The sequence below is a fragment of the Camelus ferus genome, chromosome 9, assembly GCF_009834535.1.
Source record: "Camelus ferus isolate YT-003-E chromosome 9, BCGSAC_Cfer_1.0, whole genome shotgun sequence".
NCBI classification, from domain to species: domain Eukaryota; kingdom Metazoa; phylum Chordata; class Mammalia; order Artiodactyla; family Camelidae; genus Camelus; species Camelus ferus.
Genome location: NC_045704.1, coordinates 77,626,069 through 77,641,236, shown reverse-complemented (window position 1 = coordinate 77,641,236; position 15,168 = coordinate 77,626,069). Strand labels below are relative to the sequence as shown.

The 15,168-nt window shown below is 41.8% G+C and overlaps 1 protein-coding gene across 6 annotated transcripts in view; it reads left to right on the top strand.

Annotated features, from left to right (window-relative positions):
• Positions 1-2,065: 2,065 nt before the first annotated feature.
• SORT1 (sortilin 1) overlaps positions 2,066-15,168 on the top strand; it is a 60,312-nt gene continuing 47,209 nt past the window's right edge. For 2 of the 6 annotated variants that reach the window (XM_032487251.1, XM_032487250.1), the window contains exon 1: positions 2,066-2,505. In XM_032487251.1, the coding sequence (XP_032343142.1) occupies positions 2,194-2,505 (312 nt within the window). In that variant the 5' untranslated portion in view covers positions 2,066-2,193. Of the gene's footprint in view, positions 2,506-5,549; positions 5,687-6,324; positions 6,391-15,168 lie in introns of those variants that run through there. The other 4 variants (XM_032487255.1, XM_032487253.1, XM_032487252.1 and 1 more) reach the window with 4 other exon arrangements.

The following is a 15,168-nucleotide window of genomic DNA, read 5'->3' as shown; positions in this document are numbered from 1 at the left end:
TTTTGGAATTTTAAATTTTTCTACAAGGCTTCTTGTGTCCATTTAGACAGAATCAGAGAAATAATCTTACTGGCAAAAGCTAGTTTTGTGATGTGTAACTGCTTTCTATTCTTTCTGCTGCAGAATTTACCTTGGAGAAGAGTAAGGGTTTGGTAATAAGACAAATCTACATATTTTAGTCCTGCCAATAAGGTAAGACCTTAGGTATGGTATTTCACAAAGGAGATCTGACAGTGCAACTATTGTATTTAGTGCCTGTGTCATTAGACAAAAGTGAAATACTAAAATAGTTCATTCACTAACATTTTCTCAGTGCCATATGCAAGGTACCATGTCCCCAATGACTGATACAGTTTGAGGAAGGAAATACATATTCTGTAAGCATATAATAATAACCAAAAGCAATATATTAAAAAAGCGAAGGTACAGGTAGTTCTAACAGCTTCACAGAGTTTAAGAGTATATTTAGTAATTTCTCCAGGAGATGGCACTGTTGAGTTGTCTTTTTCTCTTTTCAGACAGTAAGACAATAGACCATTCATCTTTGTGTCACCCAAACAAAGAAATATTCCTATATAGCCCCTCTTCTTTCCTCAGCTAATCACATGCTACTGGAACTGACTGTCTTGTGATCTACTCCATAGTTGGCAATAGATTAAAAATAATTTGTATTAAAAAAAGTAATCTGACACATTGTAGTTAATAGAAAGGAACAAATTGTTCACCAGTTTTCATGGAGCTCTGTCTTGTCATTTCAGTAGCTGAGAACTTGGAAGACTATTCTAGTGATTTTACCAAACTTCCCAGATGCCATTTAAAAATTTTTTCACTTGTCATGTCTTACTATGGTGGTTATGGCAAAATGTAAATTTGTAAATGTAAAAAATGTAAATCTTTGCAAATTGGTGCAACTAGAAGGATTTTAATGTAAACCTTGGGTTGGGTTCATTGCACCATTCATTTTGCTCTACAATGAATATATTCTCATTTGGGTTTACCTCCAGTTTATAGTTAAAAGTAATTTCTAGTTGCTTTCTTTATTTGGATGTAACATTTTGTATTCTTTATATCTTTCTATTTGCTACCTTTTCTACTGAACAACTTCTAGCATTCTGAAAGGTTGGAGTCAGTAGGGAGAATATCCAGAACTGGTTTTACCTGCATTGCATGTTCCAGAATGAAGTTATGTGTGTAGTTTCTGCGATAAAGAGAACAGTGTAGGGGTTTTATTTATTGGAGGCAGGATGCTAATTTAGGGGACACCATATGCTGAAAACCAAACTTGTGCAATACACTCAATTGCAGGTCAAGGCACTTTGGTGAAGATAAATATGCATCTATGTAATGATCATGTCTAAAATAGGTCCTGGGCAATGCTCTTGCCCCCTACCCGCTTTTACCTGCCCCCTACCCGCTCTTACCTGCCCCGAATGCCTAAGCTACTTTCTAACTCCAGGAAAATCAATAAGTAGTTCCTCCTTTGGTCTAACTCCTTGCAGAAGAAGATGAGTGAGACTTTTCCCCAGGCTTGCGTGAGTCAGGGATGTCCTGATGTCTATCTGCCTTCGTAGGATTTAGCCCACACAGTTCGCATTCACCTTTTATCAGAAAGGCGGCTGCTTCAGTAGACAATGGGCGCTCCAGTGTGCGAGGGTTAAAAACCAGAAGCACCGGTTCGTGACGGAGCCCCCTTTTCCAGCTGAGCAAGCTAAGGGATAATCTTAGATTTTCCAGGCGCTGCCGCAACCCAAGGAGTTTTAGGGGTGTCTCTGAGGGAGAAGAGGGGACTAACCCAGCCCCAACCTGAGGGTGCCAGAGGGACCCGGAGGGGTCGAGACTCCACGAAGCGGGGGAACTTATCTGGAAGGAGGAAAGCTCCTACGCTAACTCTGGAATCCCGGCCTCGGAGACTCCAGGCGAGGGGTGTGATGACCTCAGCCGTCTCTGCACGTTTCAGCCAATCAGTCCCGCATCTTGGCATCCGAATCCAGGACCCCCGAAGCCCGAGGCGACGCGAGCCAATGAGCAGTGGGCCGGGGAAGAAGGACAGCCGGCCAGCCTATGGGGGCGGAGAGGCCCGGCTGCGCGTATCCAAGGAGCGCCGGGCTCGGGCTCGGGGGTGTGGCGCGGCGCCGGCGGGGGTGGGCGGGCGCGTCGGGCGGCAGGTGTCGGCTGCGTCGGCATTCGGTGGCGATGGAGCGGCCCCGGGGAGCTGCGGACGACCTCTCGCGCTGGCCTCACGGCCTCGGCCTCCTCCTCCTCCTCCTCCTCCAGCTGCTGCCGCCTGCGACCTTCGGCCAGGACCGGCTGGACGCGCCGCCACCGCCCGCAGCGCTGCTGTCGCGCTGGTCTGGCCCCGTCGGGGTGAGCTGGGGGCTGCGCGCGGCCGCGCCCGGGGGCCCGGCTCCCCGCGGCGGCCGTTGGCGCCGCAGCGTGTTCGAGGAGGACGAGGACTGCGGCGGGGTTCAGGACTTCGTCGCCAGGCTGGCCAACAACACGCACCAGGTGAGCGGGCACCGGGCCCGGGCACCGCCCGGACTGCGAGGTGCCGCCCCCGGGCCCCTGGGCCCCTGGCGGCAGCCCTCCCCGCCCGCGCAGCTGGCCCTTCTGTCTCTGTCCGCGCGCCTCGCGTCCCCGCGGAGGAGACCCCGGCGGCTCGCCGGCCTCGCGGCGCCCGCGCCCCTGGGGCTGCGGCCCCGAAACTGCGGCGGGCGGGCGGGTCAAGTCTGGCCCGGGGAGCGGTTCCTGGACACCGCGGCCCGGGTGTCTGTGTTTCGTCACAGGGGGAGGCAGTCTTAGACTTTCACGGCATTTTTTTTTTAAGTTGTCAAAATCTCTCGAGCGTCGTTGTTTTCCGTCTGTGTAAATAATTAGGATCCAGTAACGCTATACCCCACCAGGAAGCTGGAGGAATAATTACCTCTTAAGTGGTTGGAAGTTGGGCTGCGCAGAAGCGAAGGTGCGTCCTCTCGGGGTCAGTACTTTCAGGCTGGATAGGCGGCTGTTCAGAAATCCCAAAGCAGTTGTTAGGTTACTGTGTATATTTTAATAGTTAAAGAGAGAAGCTTGGAAATGGGATGACAGTATATACGTGATCTCTCTTTTTACGCCTTCAGTTTGACCTTCTATCATGGCATTGGACTCTGACCAGGATGTGTATATCCTTTTGTAACAAGGTTTCCAGCAGTTAAGAAACACATTGCAGTTATTCTGCTTTGAGCTAGGTCCTAGTCGAAAACTTTAAAAATTGTGGCAGTTCGGTCTCTGGGACAAGCACCTCAACCTTTGCACACTATTGGGTTGACAAAGCCAGTTGTTAGGAATGGCCCCGCTCCTTGCTCCAGTGCAACTTGGGCATCTTCCCCATGTATTTTCTAGAACTAACGATTTGATAGTTGCTACCTATATTTGCACAATGTATTTTCAAATTTAATATGTTTTTTCTCTTATACACCTTCCTCTTTCAAAGAGAGTTGCACATGGGGACAGAGGTGAGTGGCTAACTGTTCTTGTCGTTGTAGAACTATATTATGTAGAAACCAAATCTGTCTCCCTTTGGACTGTCCTTCTTCCCTCTGCCTAAACTATACTTGTTACCTGTGCAGAATTCTCTGATATGGGGACCCAGGACAATTGCAGTCAAAGCACAAGCAGTCAGGGATAACTCTTGCTTAATGCAGTCCAAGCAGCAGCTGTGTAAAGGTGTCCAAGCTAGTGCCGATGTGTGGGACAGGTTGGGTGCAGATAGGGTAGAATGAGTACTGGGAAGTCTTCCTGTTTGATGAGAAAAAAAAATTGTGTAGAGTTCCATATCACAGTGGGGAGTTGAGAAAGGCTTTACAACACCAGTGCCTAATTTATAATGGGGCCGCTTCCTTCCTTGAGCCAGCTAGACACAACATTCTTATTCCTAATTTCAGATTTTTCTCTTGCTGGTTGACCTACCTTTAGGCTCTGAGCTTACACCTGGATTTATTCCTTTAGTCAGAGTCTTCCCTAGTTGCTTTGAATTGATATGTCACTTGTAATATATTGATTCTAAAGCAAGGGGTTGAAAAAGCTGCCTCAGGGGATTCTTAGGCCATATCTACTGAAGAGCAGATCTGAAACCTCATTCATTGAAGTCTATATGTAAAAAAAAAAAAAACCTTCCTCTTTTTCTTTCATTTTATTTAGCTGCAGTTTCCAGTGATTTCTTTTAAACTTACTTTTTTAGTCTCCTTTCAGTGACCTAATAGAAAAGAGCTTTTTTTTTTTTTGCATTTCTTAATCATTCATGGTTGCTTCTTCAGAGATCCTATTTTGTAGCCTATAATGGTAAAAGTGGAGCCACTGTTAATAGTCATCACCTTAGAGATGGTTGACTAAAGCAGTTCTTAGCTGTCCACCCCCTTTACCAAGAATTGTTCCATAGTAGTCTGTTCTGCTTTTCAATTCTTTATTTCTAGGAGTCATGATAAATCATCCTGAGCTCTGTTGAAGAGATCTAGTATTGGCGGATCCTCTATAAACAGTGTGAAATAAAAGAATCAGTATGACAGAACTTTTTATCAGAAATATGGCATACTTTTGTATAGCTGGGAAGGTGCCATTTAGAGTAGTTTTTCATGAGATGACAGGATTTAATTCCCAAGAAAAATTAAAAATTCTTGGTTCTCTTATTTGCTATAACTTGCTGTTCATCTGAAGCCATATTACTTCATGTAGCCAGAGTACATGAATACCCTCCAAATGTCCACGATGTGCTAGATGCTGGGAGTGCCAAGATTCCAAGACGAGATAAGTCAGACTGGAGAATGAAAAGCCTCAGAAGGTTTTAGCAAATCTCCTAGACCTGTTTCTGTGGCTTATTTTCCTTGTGAGAGTATGTTGGCACTTAACTAATCTTAGGAAAGCAAAGGGGAACTAAAGCATGATAGTACTGTTCTATTCTTCTGGTTTTAGGAGACCTGTGCCCTAATGACCTATAACTCAGGCTTCTTCACTCATGAAATCCAACTAGTGCGTGTGTGTATTTATAAATGCTTTTTTCTTAGACTCAATAAATAACCTTCCTTTTGCCTTTAACCCCAGACTGTTTTCATGCCATGCTTTTAACTGATCCTTTCCTTCAAGTGTTTGGAGTATTCATGACATTTATGACCTTTGTGCATGAGAGAAGTTGAGCAAGCCTAGAAGATTTTTTTAATGTTGGTTGCTAAGTTGGATTGCTTCAAAACATTCCTCCTATAAGCACCCCTTTGAGGTTAGGCATGAAACTCTGTCTTAAAGAAACAGATGAACTGCCTTGGCCAGAGTTATGGTGGTGGCTGACATAATTTCCTTACTTCTCGTTTCTGAACTCAGAACTTTTGACAGTTACCTTAAAGCTTTTCAAACTTATGATTAATAAAGCCAGGAGCTGTTGTTGTTCACTCTCTGTTCTCCTCCTGTCTGTCATTAACTCCTTTACACTGTAACTTCCCAACTTCTACCTCAACATCAAAGCATCTGGTTTCTTAAATAAACAGGCCCTGAATGAGGCCGTGTTGTGCGGGGCGTCAGCTCTGAGAAGAATGTGTGTGTGTGTTTGCTGGTGCTGGCAGAGCTGAGTCCAGGCCACAGGACTGAATGTGCCTGTTGGAGGCTTCAGGGAGCTGCCGCACTTAGTCTCTTGTGGATCTTTGTCACACCCGGAAATCTGAAGGTCAGTGCCTTTAACTGCCCCGGAACTTTGTAACTGCCTTATTTATTTCAGTACCCAGCCCCTCTTCATCCTACCTTCCCCAGCACTCCCACCCTCACCCCCTAGTTACTCTTCTCTTGAGTCCTGTTTCATCTGTTTATTTTGGGATCAAGAAATAGGAGTTCTGTAGGATCCCCCTCCTGTCCTGGTTGAGCAGAGTGAGCACAGTCCTCCCGAGGATTCCACACCCATGCGGTGTGCGTCAGGCCTTTAACCCTTTGGGATGTTAAATGACTTCTGCGTTGGGGATTTCGGTTAGGAGGATTGGCAGAGTTGATGAAGTGTATTTATCTGGGGGAAGGTTAATCTTCATCTGAGGTTTGGTTGGACGAGGGTAGAGAGCTAGCCAGCAGGACAAATGGCTCAAAGGGAATGCAGTGTAACAGTTAGGTAGGTTCTCTGCTGACTCAAATATTTTTGCTCTGCACATAGTGATTTTTAATTAGAAAATTAAAAATCAGTATGGTGAATCTCCTATCTGTTTGTGAAAATAATTGGAAGCAGGCTTATGTTCTGGTCAGGTGTCTAATGGCTATTTTCTTTTTGTAACGATAACAATAATAGGCTCTTCATCCTGCTATTTTAATCTGATGTTTCACGTCAGGTTCGAAGAAGCTGTTAACAACCTCTTTTGCACTGTGCCGATTTCCAGTCAGCTCTTGCCGGTAAGCGTTACGTTCTCAGTAGGTGACTGCTGAGACTGTGCCTCCCAGCTTTGTTCTAGTGGGCCTGTTACCCTTGTGTGATCCTCATAGGAAGGGCAGTGCTTAACACCAGGTTGTAGTGGTCCGATAGGAGAGTCACATTTCATTTTCTTCCTCCATTCCTAATCACCCCTACCACTCAAGTTCTGTCTTTGCAGAGAGTGAACTGTGCTTTGAGACTGGAGAAATGATGCTCTGATGTTTTATACAATTAGAAGCTAATATTAAAGTAGACAAGACTATCAAATTTGATATGCAATTAAAATTACAGCTTTTCTGGCAAGAGGCTGTGTGGCAGTGGCTCCCAAAATACTGTAAAACAGACACTGCATTTGTAAATTTCTGAAAAAAATTTAGTTATCTTTCTTTTTGTAACCAATGTTTCTATTGCATCTTTTACTTCTCTTTTTAAACACTTGGTGAAAACTTATTCTTCCCACTGTGTATGTGGCCTCACTGTTCTGTACGTAGGTGGTTTTGAGGAGTAATGGGGCTTGAGGAACAAGATGGTCAGTTTCAGTCAGTTCTGGGCAGGCTTTTTACTGTCACTGTAATGGTGACTACAAAGTTGGGTTAGTAAAATGTGGCTTTGAGCTAGCTGGGTTGAATGAACCTTCATGAAAGACCTCCATCCATTTAGAGGTTGTTAGTTGAATGCTGAGCATGTGGGGGGTTTTTTTGTTTGTTTTTTTTTTAAGATTGAGGCTATTTTTCCTGCTCTATCCTCAACCCAAGTCTCAGGAAACCACAGAGAAAACAAAATCTTTGATTCAGAGCCTGTGGTGTTTTGCTAAGAAAGTTTTCTGTGAATGTAATTTATTTTCTGTTTTGCATTTCAGTATCTGGCCCTCAACTCCTCATCTACAACATGAGAAGTTTTGGACTAGATTTAAAATGTCTTTAAAAATTTTGTGATTCATATGGAAGAAGAGGCCAGAGGTTGTGATCACAAATGTTTATTGGTTGATTCCAAATTTAGAAGCAAATTGTGGCTGTTCTGCTTCCCAGTTGAACTTGAACGTAGCCTGAATTTCACATCTGGGGGTAATTTGTTACCACCTCCAGAGCTTGCTTCAGTGAAATACGAGTGTTCTTAAAGATAACAGGAGTACTTTTTTTTTCCATATAATTATGAAAGACATTTGACTCTTATTTTTTGGGAAATACTTTATTGTTCCTTGTTGACTGAAAAAAATCTAACGCTACTCAAAGCTACTAGCTTGGATAGTCCAACAGCAAACCAAATTTGCTAGATAGCTAGCAGTAAATTTTTTTTCCTTCCCTATAGTACTCTGCCAAAATCAGGGCTTTTCTTTTTCGTCCTGGCTGCCTATGTGTTTGAAAATATATGCTTGGCTTACTGTTAATATACTCAGTCCTGTGCTAGTTAGAAACTTAGGTATGATTAATTGGCTTGATTTATTTTCATTAGAAGAAAATGTGTTTTTTTTTCCTGCTACGGCTTATGAGTAGTACCTCTCTTATATTTGCTTTTGTTAAGAGTTTTATTCTTTTCTTCCTGTGTGTTCTAAAAAACTAAGTTCTAATATTGTAGTTGAGCCAGTTTGCAAATCTCGTTCAACAATAAGATCACCCTGAAGGACCAAGAAAAATTGAACTGAGAAGGACCTTTTTAATTAACTACTACTTCCTAGACAAGATAGTTCAGATCAGATGTTTATCTGGTACCTGCTCTTTGTCAGAGGGATTCAAATCATAACTATGTTGTATACAAAATTCAAAAGAAATGTCTTAATACCCAGCTTTGAGTCTTGGCTCTGCTGCTTCATAGTTATGTTGGTGTGATCGTGGACAAACACTAAACTTCTCTGACCTTTATAGCTTGTTTGTTTTAACTAGAGAATCAACTTTAGGATTATTTGGAGGAGCAAATGAGAAGTTCTATCAAAATGTATTGTTAAATGTAAAGTATTGTATAGATATCATTCACTTTAACACGTTTGGGGTTCAGGCCTCTGTGTAAGGAAAGTGGAACATTAAAAACATCCAAATTGGTGTCATTTTAAAATGGATTTTGTTGCCAAGAGTTTGGGAGAGCTTTTGAAGAAGGCATGAACACTGCAGTGCGGTGGTCTGGGAAGATCTCACGGATGAAGAGAGAATCAAGGTGTGGAGGGAATTCCTAGGAGGATCTGTAAAGGCAGAAAAGGTAGGAAAGTCCAAGACATGCTTAGGGAATGGTCAATGGAGAGTTTATGTTGGGAAAAAGTAGTTCATGAGGTATGACTAAGGTTTCCAGGAAAACATATTGAAGAGTCAAAAAAGCCCTCTGAGGAAGCTGGAAAGAGAAGGGGGATATGGGTAGGGAATGTGGTGTTAGGATTTACTAGAGAAAGTGTTTTGTTTGTTTGTTTGTTTGTTTGTTTTTTAATTCTTAAAAAAAATTTCATTGAGAGGAGGAAGAGGTAATCAGGCTTATTATTATATTTCTTTAATGGAGGTACTGGGAATTGAACCCAGGACCTCATGCATGCTAAGCACGCACTCTACCACTGAGCCATACCCTCCCTTGGGTTTACTAGGGAAAATGTTTTAACAGGTAGTGGTAGACATGAGGCTAGAGCTGGATAAACCAGAGCTGAAAATGGGGAGTCAAGAAGAGTTACCCTTTTAGAGGTTGAGCATTACTGTGGTCTTGGAAGAGTATGTCCAATAGGAGAGCAGAACAGAGGGCAGGACAGACTGTCTTTTATACTTGAAGTGCTCAAGGTTCTAAGGAACATTCCAAGACTCCAGGACCTTATTGAAGGGAATGTGAGCCAAGGCATGAGAAACCCAGGAGCTCTAAGACAGTGAAGCCCATGAACAGATTTTCTGAACATTTGTGAACAAGGATAAGATTGAACTCTTGCTGATAATGTGCTTAACAGTTTGAATTATAAATTGTTAGGCTGATTAGCTGGTCAGATCTCTTACCTAGGAGGCTAAATGTCTTGTTTATGTGCCAAGAGCTGGGACATATGTCCCAACATGGTGCTACATTTGGAAGTATTTCATAGAGATGTTTTAAGTCAGTGCATTTGCTTTAGGGATAAGGCGTGGTTATAGACCCCAGTTGTAAGTCACACAATTGTGAATTCCTGTCTGTTCTTTAAGGTCATAGTTCCCTCAACAGAGCTCAGTTAGCCTTTCTAAAACCTCAGTTCACCCTCATGTAAAATGGAGCATTATCATGAGGCTTTGAAGAGAAAACGTTTTGAAAAACTTGAAGTACTAAATACGTAGGATTTATGTCATTTCTTGATAAGCTTGTTGATCTGTTACTGCATCCGGAGAGCCCAGTTGTCAGCCAAATGATCCTGATAAATACCAACTCCAGAGGAGCGTGTGCATAAAAGGAGACAGATGAGGCATAAATGTATTTGATTTTATTACTTGGCAGGGTTGGGTGACAGGCTTGGGCGAGGGTGGCAAGAATGAGAGTGAGTCAAGATTGGCAGAAATGTAAGAAGCATATGTGTTCTTTTTTTAACCTTCATGATTACATCAAAAATTTAACTTGTTAATATGAGTGATACTAGCAAGTGATATTAATTGGAGTTCTTTTAGGCGGTGGTTAGGAAGGAACATGATCTCAGGTCAGACCTGGATTCATACTTCACTGGTGACCAGGGACAGATGGATTTCAGTGAACCTTAGTTTTTTCCCCTATAAAATGGGTATACTAATACTTACCTCTTAGGGTCCTTATGAAGATTAAATGAGGCAGTGTAGGATTTGGTGTGTATTCATTCTTTATTGAGGGTATCTTAAAATGATTATCACAAGGTTTCTGGTGCATTACTAGTTAGATGCTCAAATATTTGTGTATGCATTTAAGGGTTTTTTTTCCCCATAGCTGTAATATTCCTAGAGAATTAGTATGGGTACTCACAGGAACCAGATCTGGATTAAGAAATATATACTACTTATGTCCTTGGACTTAGAGTTGAAAAAAAAGTTGGGTAAGGTGAGGGAGAGACCATCTGTCCAAAGTGTCTTTCTTGAAGCTATGGGAGATGAGGAGAAAATAATAATCCCACCATTGTCAGATCCTGGTCATCTGGTTATAATAGCTGCAGGTGTATATAGTTATTTACTTACAGTGTTAAAGAACTTACCGATTATTAAAAAAGACTACTTATAATTCAATAAATATTTCCCTTCTGTGGTTTTAAGTTGACAGCTTTAAAATAGCACTTTGCCTGTTTCACCCTCATTCATTAACTGAGCAGCCACCAATAGTTTTGTGCTCTATGGACCTCTGTGAAGTTTTAGGAAATATTAGTGAGATGTGATAGGTACTCCTCAAGAATTTAGCTTGGAAGCATGGCAGACCAGAATGCCAATGGAATTATTTTTTATTGTGTGCATATCTCTTTAATATTTCACCACTTCCTGGCCTGTGTTAACTCTCTATTCTAGTTGAAGTTGCTTTCTCACCAGTCCCTTTAGCTTGCCATGTGCTCTGTTGCTTCTCCTTCTTTGTTCTCATGGCATTCCTCCTGTCTGAGTACCTTTCTAGTTCTGCTTGTTTTTTTTTTCCTCTCCTACAACATTTAACTACACCGTGTAACCCAGCACTTTACTATGGTATTGTTTTGTATTCACATTCATTTATTCAACTGTTATTTTCCAGAGTATAAACTCCTCAAAGGTAGGGGCCGTGCTTGTACTACAAGTCCTTCACTGCTTTTGCCTCACACAGTGCTGGAGGAGTCAGACAGACATGAGTTTGAATCCTTGCTCTGCCACTTACCAGCTGTGTAACTTCAGGCAAATAATTTAACCCTCCTTCTTCGGACCCTCCTTCTTCATCTATAAAGTAGCACTGGTCCTTTATATTATCATGAGTGCTCAGGAAAGGTCAATACTATTATTATTATTCTTTAATTCAGTAGTTGTTTATTTAAAACAAATTTTTATTGAAGTATAGTTGATTTACAGTGTTGTGTCAGTTTCAGGTGCAACAGTTGTTTACTGAGCACCTACCATGTGTTAGTCATTGTACTGGGCCCTGGGAACTGAGATGGAACACGGCAGATAAGATCCCCGCCTTTATGGACCAGTAAAGAAAATACACATTAGCAAATATGTAATTATAAATATGGTAAGTAGGAAAAAGCAATTATTGGAGAATAATTGACAGATGTCCTTTTGGTCTGGGGCACTAGGAGGGACTTCTTGAGAAATTATTTCAACTGGAACATGAAGATGAATAGAATTTTTCCAGTAAGAGTATCCCAGGCAGAGAAAACAGCATATTCAAAGGCCTGGGGCTAGAATGAGCTTGGTGCACCCAAAGGTCTGGAAGGCCAGTGCAATTGTAGCGGAGAGAGTGAGGGGCTAGTCCCCACACCCAGGGGATGAGCGGCGAGCCTTTATGGTCCAGTCAGCTGGCAATTGCACATATCTTTTCGTTACTTTTTTTTTGCTTTCCTTTTTCCCTTTTACTTTTTTATTTTTTCCCCTTGAAGCTAAGATGTAAAAATTAAGTGCTAACAGTTTTGGAATTTAACTCACTTATTAGACATAATTACAAGTGAATTATCCCATGAAAGTGAATTTTTCAAAAATTAAGCCTACCCTTTTAAGTGCCCAAGGTGCTGTTTTTCCAATGGACATCTTTCTAAAATGTTTCTCTGCCATCTTAGTAGTATGACACTGAATCATTTAGAAGATATTATGTTATGCTATACCATGACTCACATTACTTTAACGTGGATGGCCTTAATACCCTCAAGGGCTGTTGAGATGTGTGGCTATTATCTCGAATTTCACCTGGCCCAGATTTATAAGCCTAGTGCCATTGTCTGCTTGCTGAAGTTTACTCTTTGTTTCCTGTAGAAATGATAGTCCGCTTGCAGTATCCTGTTCCTTCTTGCTGCTGTCCCTGTCTCTGGATATACTATCCCCCAAATTTTACTTCTTCTGTAAGTTAAGAAAACAGATTACTAATTTTAGGCGGTTCTAACAAGTTTAGCAAACTGATTCAGAGTGATGGCCTGCACGTTTCTCTTAGTAGTCTAATGCGTAGATTTTTATTGCCTGGACAGTGCATCAGAGGCCTCTCCCTTGCTTCCTTTCAGCGAGTGTCCAGGTTGTTAAGGTTTCTAGATAATTGAGGTTGATGTTACCCTCTCCTTTTAACACTAGAGTATTGTAGAGCAGGGAGCTGATTTTTTTCCCCCCAAATGAAGACAGAGCAGTGGAAAAGCAAACTGGTGAAATTATTGATGAGTCACAGAATTTTAAAGCTTCTGGGAACTAGAAATGTTGTCGTTCCAGCTTCCTTGCCTTGGTCGTGAAGTTAGGTTGCGCTACTCAAGTTCACGGGGCTATTGACAGAGCCGGAAATGAAATTCAAGTTGACTTAGTATTAGCCTAGTGCTTTCCTCTGTATCATCCTGCCCCACAGAAAACTCTTGAGTAATAGAATAGGTTTGCAAACTTGTATAATATTTTAATGTTTAGCCTTTTTATTTCTAAGAATAGTCTCCGTGAGAACTGGAACATTTCTGATCTTATTTTTGGCTCACGTTCTATGATCCTAGCAGTGCTTTATTTACCAGGACTGTATTCCCTGAAGATTTTCTTTCTGCCTGTAAGAGCTTCACCCAGACTGTGTTCCAGACCTCTTTTGTACGTCACTGTGTCCTGTCTCTCCTTGTGTTCCCTAGTTGAGGTTTGGAAGCCCAGGGCATCTTAAATGCCCAGGCTTTATGGGCTTACAGTGCTTGCCTTTGTATGTTATTTCATTTGATTCTTATTATTCCGGTGAGTGAAGGAGCATAATTCAGTTTTACTCCTGAGGAAATAGATTCCCAAGAGAAAATGATTTGTGCCTACTTTCCCAGCCAGTTAGTTACCAGACCAGACTTTAACACCCTTTCGTAGTTTTATTTTCACAATGACCTGCTCTCTTCTATAGGTTAAATATCCAGTGTGTTCAGTCTTCATTTTTAGACTTCTGTAAGAGGTGTGTTCATAGAGCATAAGCTCCATGAGCACAGAGCATGTGTTGGCACTGCTGTTTCCCAGTGCCCCAGCAGGGTCCGGCACATGGCGGGCATGCGCATGTGTTTGTTGAAGAAGGGAATGTGTGTGAAGGATGACATCATTGAATTCACTCCCTGTTTACTTGCCGGAGAGGTTGTTCCTGATGGCAAGATGGTTGGGTTATCTGCAGGTGGCTTTTAAACTGGGCGCCGTCGTGTGAAGTTGACCCACACTCGCTTTTGCCCATGTTAGTTCTTTCAGCGTTCTACTTTTGATCAGATAGGCAGAAGTTTCTCATTACCAAGTCTTTTCCAAGCTTCTGTGACTCTCGGGACCAACTTTAAGTTCCCCCAGCTATAGTAATAGTAATTTAATTAGGCTTCTAGTTTAATTAGATGTGAAGACAGAGTTATTTCCATGAAGAAGGTTGTGTTTTGTGGCCTTTCTGTTTTTCCAGATGGAGCTGGGGTTTAGCCATATGACCACAGAAATGGACATTTGTGTTAATTCATGGTCTCTAAAATGTGTGGACCTCGGGCTTTAAAGTGGTGGGCAATAAATGTGTGGATGAGCCTTGCATCATCAGCTGTCAAGGTGGATGTATTTCAGAGAGGGTTGTACAAGCTGTCACCTACTTTCTAACATAATGAGTCCCTGCAAACCAATTTGGTTGTAAATGCCAGCCAATGACTCCCTCCTGCCCAGAGCTCCTCTACTGGGACAGTAAATGGCTATCAGTGCCACGTGGGACACTAGAACTCACTGTTCAACAGGTGGACAGGGTGGGAGTAATTCAGTTGATCTAGAAAAACTGTAGAGAAGAAACATCATGATAAATTCTACCACTTTAGAGACTGTTGCTGTTAATATTTGGAAGAACATCCTTCCAGATATGTTTTTAATCATAAATACACACACAATGTTACATGCCATTCTGTAAACCTGCTTTTTACTCAACATGTTATGAATATCCTTCAGTGTCCGTAAATACCCGTAACATTTTTTTCGGTAGCACCTGCTGTATTGTTTTATTGCATAATGTAACTTTAACAAAGCTTCAATTCTTCATTTAGAATACACAGCTATAGTAATAGGGGGTTGTTATATGGATTAAATGATAATGTGTGTAAGACGTTTAGCACAGTAGATGGCCTGCAGGAAGTGCTTAATAGTTGTTAACTGCCATAAACATCCAGGTGTATAACGTCTTTTGTAAAGCTGTGTAATTATCTCCTGCTAATAAATTCCTGAGTGGGGTTGCTTGGGTTACGCGATACGGACATTTTCAGTTCTGATTCACGTCACCAAATAGCAGAAAAGTTACCTGTGGTTTATATACTCCCGCCGCCCACAGTGCACACAGGTGCTCTGGTCTCCACCCCTCCCTGGATATACTTTGTCAAGTTTTCCAAAAAGTGGAAAATGTTATCACACTGTGTTTCTTTGATTTTCTTTTACTAGTGAGATTGAATAGCTTTTCAAATGTTATCGGTCATTTGTATGTCCTCTTGTGAATTGCTTATTTGTGTCCTTTGCCTATTTCCTTCTGAGGTCTTTCCCTTTTTCTTAATGATTTGAAAACTTTCTATATTAACCCTTTGTTATGTTGCAGATAATTTTTTCCAGTTTTTTTCAACTTTCTGTTTGTATTTTGCCATTAAAACATTTTTTTTATAGTCAGAGTAATGCCTGTATTGTATTAAGTTTTCTGGGTTTTGTGTCATTTTTTGTAATGGTCCT